We start from the raw sequence: 8,589 nt of genomic DNA on the forward strand, positions 1-8,589 counted from the left end.
GCATAGTCCCAAGACCCCAGTACGTTGTGTGTACTAGGATGGTACGCCAAGCGTACGCATCACAGTTGGGCCCGAATCTGTTTTGGGCCTTTGAGCTATTGGGACACATTTGGTTATTGGATATGGTTGTATTTTGGGAATTATGAGTCATTTCATCTGTTATGGGCTATGGATATATTGATTGGGCCTTATTGGGCCAAGAGGCCCATTAATAATTTTGGACATGGACTTTGGGCCCATTAACAAGGGAAGGATAATTAGGCCTCATGGAAGGGTTTGGAGTTTGGGGTTTCCCTTCGATTAAGTAAAGTTCTAACATTGATTAATAATATTATTCAGTACAAGAGGCTATGGATTGTTAGGAGAGCAGCTTTCATGTTCAGCAGACAGAGGTGAGTCTCCTCACCATACCAATGGGTCGAAGGCACCAAGGCCGACCCATTAATTGTTACGTATATGCTATTTGATTTATTTGATATGCAATCTACTAGTTGTTTCTGCGTAACATATATGGAAGACCTCGGGGGGTTCGCAACACTTAGGTGTCAGACCTTGGAGGGTTTCCTTGGCATCCTAGGTCAAAGACCTCGGGGGGTTCCCGAGGCATTGGGCTAATACCATGTGGGGGTTCCCATGGCACCCGGAGTAAGACCATGGAGGGTTTCCAAGGCTTCCTTATATGTTGGTATGCATGGCTTATGTGTTTTGTATACCTGTTTAGCAAGTATGGTATGTTATACATGTTTGTGTGTGGGTATGCTCTGGGGAATTCATTGAGCTTTCAAGCTTACCGTGTGTGGATTTGTTTCAGGTACATTTGAGCCCAAGGGCAAGGGCAAGGCGTGATGGCACGACGTGCACTCTATCTCTCTTTCACTAATATGCTTTGGGGACACTCTGATGTTTTTTAAATAAAATTGTAATGAATGTGGATTTGAAAACAATTGTGTTGGGATTTCATGATTTATGCAAATGTGTTTGATTAACTAAAATTGGAAAAAAAAATTCTTTGAAAAATTGAGTCGTTATATAAACCAACTACACCGCAACAACCATTGTGTCACATATTTCTTTTTGACGCAAAACCCTCAAGTTGTACCGACAGAGGTATTGGCGACGATGCCAAATATTCATATATAAATAAGTATATTCATATATGAGTGTGTATATATATATATATATATATATATATATATATATATATATATATATATTCATATACGATTACATATGTGTCTATTCTCAAATGATTATTCTTTTATATATTTATATATGAATATACTTATTCATATATGAATATTATTTGTTCTATCGTCCCGATACTCTGGAGCGCTTAAACAACAAATTTGAAATATACGAATATATACTTACCTTTATGTTCACATATGAATATTACAATCCTCCGTCGCGCTGGTATGCAGGAGAGTTTTGCGGCAAAAAATATATGTGACCTAGATTTGTTTTCGAAATGTCAATTTCATAATTGTTCTTATTTGAACATTTCCATAGACATTATTTGAAGTATTTATAAATTATACCTTTTGTTTGAATGTTTTAAACTTTGAAAATAATATCAATATTAAATGTTAAAAAAATAATAATAGCATAATATTTTTGATCTTTTTTATTTTACAATTATGTATATGATTAGTTATTTAGGATTTTATTTTTATAAGTATAAATGTGTGCTTAAAATATAAAAATTAGATAAGGATAGTTTATAAATTTTAATATAGACAACTATAAATTAATAAGATTTTTGGAATAAACATTTCAATTTTTTTTGAAAAAAGTTTATTATCAGAGTGCAAAGTTTTTGTTTAATTAAAGTTGATGGAATTATGAAATAAAACTTTTTTTTAAAGAATTAATAATTTGAAATATTCTAAGGCTAAGGGCAGTGGTAACACTCCTAACATCTTGCTACGTCACATTTTTAGGTGTGACCTTATTTTTAACTATTTAGCACATAATCTTAGCATTTGTTAGAGGTGGTAACACTCAGAACACTCAATTTTTTTTCCTTTTTTTTTAATTTAATTTGATCACTTTATTTTAATATACAAACATTTTTTTTGTGCACAAATATTAAACACATTTTATTTTTTTAAACAAAAAAAATTAATATAATATAAATTATATTTTTTAAAACACAACCATTTCATATTAAATTAAAAAAGTTACAATAAATTAAAACTTAAAATACCTAAAAACACGATTTTATAATTCAAACCACAAAAAACATGACTTAACACTAGCAGACACAACTTAATACCTAGCAACACGACTTAATACATAAAAAACCCACAGTTTAGAACAAAAACACACTTCATAAAAAAATACACTAAAGCAACGGGTCTTCCTCCGAATACCGACCTTCCAATTCGTCTTCCGGTGACATATTTAGATCAAGATTGTCCATCATCCAAAGATGATTGGTCAAATGGCGGCGAAGAACAGTATAGATTACTATACTATGAATTATCTTCATTCTTTGTAACCATTCTTGACCACCATATTTTAATGGTTGTGTATTTGGGATGACTTCATTCTCGTCGTACACATATATCGCGTTTCCTTTATGTTCTAGTATCATATTATGCAATATGATACATGTATACATCACCTCTGTCATAGTAGAAATATCATGAAACGTTGATGCTTTTGCAACTGTCTGTCAATGCTTTTTAAGTGCTCCAAGCGCTCGTTCGATTTTTTTCTTGCTTTCTCTTAGATACACTTAAATCTAGACCTATGAGGGTCATTTGGACATGAAAAACTTTTAAAGAAAACAGAAAGGTCTGGAGAGATCTCATCCACAAGATAGTACCCAAATTTGTATGTACTTCCTCGAAGTACAAATGATGAATCTGGGGCAGTATCGTCATACGAATCGTTGAACATTGGTGAATTATTGAGAATATTAATGTCATTAAGCGAACCAACACTACCGAAAAAGGCATGTCAGATCCATAAATCCTGTGAGGCTAGAACTTCAAGTACGACCGTGGGATAATGATAATTGCCCTTTGTGTATTGTCCTTGATATGCGTTAGGACACACATTCCATCTCCAGTGTATACAATCTAAACTTCCGAACGTCTCAGGCAAACCATGCACATTTCCATGATGAGCATACAACTTTTGTATGTCACTAGCAGTAGGACAACGCAGATATCATAGAGCATACAAAGACATGACAGTTATGCAAAATTCGTGAAGACTTTCTCAGGCGGTATGTGCGGACAACCTAAAACTCTCGTCTAGTGCATCAGGGGGTGGCATATGCTAAAATATGAAATACAACAATACGTTTTTGAATTGGATCAAAGCCTAACGTACCTCTTGCATTTGGGCGTTGTTGTATATACTCAGACACTGAAGTCACACCTTCTACAAGACGCATAAACAAATCTTTATGCATCTGAAACGGTCGACGGAAATCATATCCGTAAAAGAGAGCATTCTCATCAAAATAATCTTGCATGAGACGTTGGTAGGCCGCTTCACGATGTCTTTGGATATATTTTCTTTGTTTATGTTGTGCATTGCTTGATTCAATGTTGTTAAGATGTTGTTCTATCCTATTACGTATGGAGACGACCGACTGTACCAAGAGATCAAAAACGCCGTCCGATGAAGATGACGATGATGATGACGACAAGGACGAAGACGACATTGTTTTATACAGGAAATACCCAATTTATGAGAGAAATAATGATAGTTTGTGTGTGAGAAATATTAAGAGGTAGTGTTAATTTATAGGAATTGGATTGAATATTTTGATTTTTATTTTATAAAAATATATTTTTTTTAATTAAAGTTGGTGTAAGTTGGGTGGAAAACTAAATAGGACAAACATTTTTCAATCCGCTCCAACCATTTCCAACCAATCACAATGTGTTGTTGTTTCTTTCTCTTTTCGCCAAAATTTCGACGAGTGCCCGGTGCTAGGGGGTAGTGTTTCAAGCTGGCTAGCGAGCCTAGCAAGGCCTATGGCGACCTCCACTCTACTTAGCCTAAGAAAAACAATTATACATGTGTGAAAATAGAATAAAAATAAAAAACATGATAGATTTGTATCAAAAATATAATAACAATGTTTTACTCTAAGCTCAACTATATAGTCTGATGGATCCAGTGGATAGTTGGATGCATACATACATTGTGGACTTGCGGTTATCGTTAGAAAATTAAATATTCTTCAACTTGGCCTACCGCCTTCAGCTTATTTGTAGTAATATGCAGCACACCGTATTGAAAGCCTTCTTCCCTTCAAAATAGATACATAACCAGTCTATTTAATTCTTTTCTTTATGCTTTTCTCAACTATCAGGATACAGGGCCTATAAATTAGGCCACAAAACCACTTTTGCCACCAAACCAAAAATACTTCACTTCCATCTTCTTGTTCTCCACCTAATTAATACTTGTTCATCAAGATGATGATGATGATTTTTATAGCAGGATTTGTGGACTTCATACCAAGACATGGTTAGACACAGTATCAAACACCCACGACCACCACAAGACCACCAGCATCATGGTGGGTGTTGGTAGCCCTCGAGTTGACTTCATCGTGTGCTTGTCTGAGGTGGGTTTGGGAGAATTAAAGGTTGGCAATGCTAGAAAGGTGTAGACATGGGTTTCATGTTGAGTGCGCTGAAGCATGGTTGAAAGACCATCCAAACTGCCCACTTTGTAGAACCCGTCTTTTTGGTGGCGATGTAGATACCCAGAAGCAGAGTTTACTTGAAGATGTTATATGAGATCATGTGTTGTTATGGCTTCTGAGCCCTTGAGACCATGGTTGGCTGGCTAACCAATTGTTGGGTAATCTTATGGGTTAAGCTGGATCACGGGTATGGGTTTGAACGGGTCAGTCCAGGTTCTTTATGCACAAGTTTAATAATAAAGACTTAGTCTAATGAAGACCTAGTTTGGTGGGATTTAATAAGGTGGACTTTTTAGTCCTATCTTTGAGGTTTCTTAGTTGATAGTTCTCCTTTTCCTTAGCATGTTAATTAGTATAAATAGAGTAGGGTTTATCTTCTAGCAGGAGTTTGCCGTGTATGTATAATTTTCTGTTTTCTAATGAATGAGTGATACACAGAAAATTGTCCCACCTTGGGGTCTTTTGTTATCCTTTTGTTGTGAATGTTCATGTATGTTTGATCATGAACAGAGCATGTTCCAACACCAATTCCTTTAGCCAGGGTCTCCACTTGTGATATAGGTAGCTAGTGGATACATATATACTCTTAAACGTACTTTTTCCCCCGTTTTTCAAGCTATATATGATGTCTCAGTAAACAATATGTAGGGCTGTTGTTTATTTCATACAGATACTAAACGAGATTTTGATCAAAGATATTCTTTTTTTCTTATAAGAAATGTTCCTTTGTGTTGTGGTAAGTTTGCATTATATATAAGTAACTAGCAACTCCTATTTTTGTGTGATTTATACGTAATGTAAGGAAAATAATGCGACAGAGCATTACTATCTTCCGATATAGTAGCAGACTACGGTCTTATCCGTTTGCGTAGTCAGCAATAAAAATGAGAATGGTGGCAGCCACTCTTAATTAATCCGGCAACATGCACACAACGCCCGCACGGGTTTCATGAAATAAACGTCGCCTCATATCTTAAATTAAAGTTTGTGATTCTTAGAAGAAGTTTTAGTAACATAAAAGATTTCAACACTCAGCAAATTCAAATTTAAAATATATAGTTTATACGTAGGAGAAAAGTCCAATAAAATATTAAAATAAAGTTAACTCACTTACGTGGCAATGCTTCAACAGGTGTATGCAATTCAAGGGTCAAACTTTGAATAAAGAATCTACTAATCCTGAATATTCAATTGGGATTCAAACCCTTACCCATCTTTTGTAATGTACTAAATTACTATAGACCGTTACCGTGATTTCTTCTCCAATTAGATAAACCCCTTGAAGACGATCCTTCTGTGTGCTTTTTACTACGTATTTTACACGTATATCACAATCCATTTTCATATTATTCATATAAATATGTACCTGTACCTGTACCATGTCTTCCAAACGTTTAATCCAAAACAATTCCACCAGCTAGCAATGGATCAAGTCTCGATGCCCATGAAGACGGAAATGACGGTGGCATTTATTGGTGGCACGTCGACTTTGGTGGTGGCTTTTTTGTTTCTTTCACAACGACAACCAACACCATCACGGTGGTCGGCTGCAATATTGAGGTTGCTCAACAGATCCAACAAGTCCATGGTAATAGCAGTAGAGAAAGAAGGTGCCGTTGTGTTTGATTGTTTAGTGTGCCTTTGTGAAGTATCTCAGGAAGAAGAGTACAGAAAGCTTCCAAACTGCAACCATGGCGTCCAATTCCATGCTCATTGTATTGATGCATGGTTAAGAAACCATAGCAGTTGTCCAATGTGCAGAAGCAACATCCCCCGCTCATTGTCTCAAAGCATAAAAGCATGTGTTCAACATCTTCTTGAAGAGGTTATCACATACAGTAACTCTGCCTTAGATAACGTAGCTAGCTCTATTGGAGATTGTCGGGATTTTTGAACCTTTGATGTAATTAATGTCATATAATTGTTAGTTTAAGAAATCAATTTGTTTAAAGTAAATCTTTAATTGTACATATTTGTTGAAACAATAAGCTACTGTTAGTGTTTGGTGCCCCAAAGTTAACTTAGGTGATAACCTAATTTATTTTTGGATCTTTTTTATGTTATCGTATTTGGCAAGCCAAAAGTAGCTTATAAGTCAGTTTTTTAAAAAACTATTTAGATTAGCTTTTTAAAAGCTTTTTAAATTTTTTCAAATATATCGTTTAATAAATTATAGAAACAAATACTCTTAAATATTCTTTTATGTAATTTTATATATTTCAGCTAGCTTTATCAAACTATATTTTTTATCAGTTAGCTTTTCAACTATCAGTTAGTTTTTATTTAACAACTAGTTTTTCAGCTAACAGCTAGTTTTTCCGCTAGTACGCCAAACATAGCCTAAATGTAAGATTATTTATGTTGTTTATTAGTTCTTACTTTAGTGACTAGCTAGATTATATGGCAGTTACAGTTATGTATCAGACAACATGGCTTTGTAAATATGCACAAGGGAAGGTTGTATTAGACAACATGGCTTTGTAAATATTCACAAGGGAAGGTTGGTAATTTTCAGATGTAAAATTGTTAAGTTAGTCATTCAATCACTACTAGAAAAAGAAGGGTTTTCATACGAATATTTCCGAGGAAAATGAGTTTCTCGGTATTACTTACAAATTACCGAGGAAAATCTTAGGAATAACCATAAATGCGTTTTTCTCGGAAGTTCCTACATTTTTCCTAAGATATTTATAAATACCAAACTTTCCTTGGTATTTCTTTAGTAATATTTTTTTTAACAATTTTTTTTCTTATAACAAAAAAAAAATCATATCAAGTTTATGTAGAGAATACACTCATTGTTCCTATACTTTTCCTGTGAATGTTGTGCTAGCTACACTTTCCTCGGTATTTCCTACGCTTTTCCTAGGATCTTTATTAATACCCAACTTTCCTCGGTATTTCCTTAGTAATATTTTTTTAACAATTTTTTTTTCTTGTAACAAAATAAATCATATCAAGTTTAGTAGATAATACAGTCATTGTTCCTACATTTTTCCTACAAATGTTGTACTTACTACACTTTTCTTGGCATTCCCTCAGTATCTCCGAGGAATGTCCTAGGAACTAGCTTATAAATGATTAATTTATATAGACACTTAGTGTTACTTAAACAAATTAAACCATGATTGTTACTACACTTCACTACTAGAAAAAGAAGTTCCATCACTTTCCAAGGGATTTCCTAGGAATAGAATCCATTTTTTTTTTAAATTCGAGGTTGAAACGTCTAATTTTTTGTTAAATATTTTTGTACAACTTCATTATACATGAATTATTTTTAGCTTACCAAGTTATGGATGATATATACATACGTACATATGCGCACCACCATAACACATTACTCAAAGCATTTGTTTATTATTATACATTCTATATATCGTATGTGTATATATGTATGTTTAAGTATGTGTATAATACACATTTTGGTAAGATAAAAGTATTTAAAGTATAAAAGTTGCACAAAATATGAACCAAAAAAATAACGTTTGAACCTATAAAAATGAAAAATTGAGTTTGATTTCTAGGAAATTCCTTTGAATTTCATATGCATTTCCTAGAAATTTGTGACAAATAATGTATTTCATAGGAAATCCATCGGAAGTTCCAAAATTTTTCCTAGGGATTTCCTTGGAACGCAATCCATTTTCTAATATTAAAAGCTGAAGCATCTATTTATTCGTTCAATAGTTTGTACAACTTCATTATTCATGAAATGATTTTAGTTTACCAAGTTATGCATGATATATACATACATAAATGTGCACACCACCATAACACATTATTCGAAACATTTGTTTATCATTATATATTCTAGATAGTGTATGTGTACATATGTATGTTTATGTATGTGCATAATTCATATTTTGGTATGATAAAAGTATTTCATGTATAACAATGTTGCACAAAGTATT

General features: G+C 33.6%; 1 protein-coding gene across 1 annotated transcript; it reads left to right on the forward strand.

The window, feature by feature from the left end:
- Positions 1-6,131: 6,131 nt before the first annotated feature.
- LOC145098930 (RING-H2 finger protein ATL13-like) lies at positions 6,132-6,569 on the forward strand. The gene has a single exon (XM_079036521.1). The coding sequence runs from the start codon at positions 6,132-6,134 to the stop codon at positions 6,567-6,569; it is 438 nt and encodes a 145-aa protein (XP_078892647.1).
- The last annotated feature ends 2,020 nt before the right edge of the window (positions 6,570-8,589 follow it).

This window comes from Lactuca serriola, chromosome 4 (assembly GCF_051521515.1).
Source record: "Lactuca serriola cultivar US96UC23 chromosome 4, Lser_US96UC23_V15, whole genome shotgun sequence".
NCBI classification, from domain to species: domain Eukaryota; kingdom Viridiplantae; phylum Streptophyta; class Magnoliopsida; order Asterales; family Asteraceae; genus Lactuca; species Lactuca serriola.

Excerpts from the sequence above, each read along its gene's own strand:
- LOC145098930 (XM_079036521.1), top strand. The coding sequence starts at position 6,132 with ATGACGGTGGCATTTATTGGTGGCACGTCGACTTTGGTGGTGGCTTTT.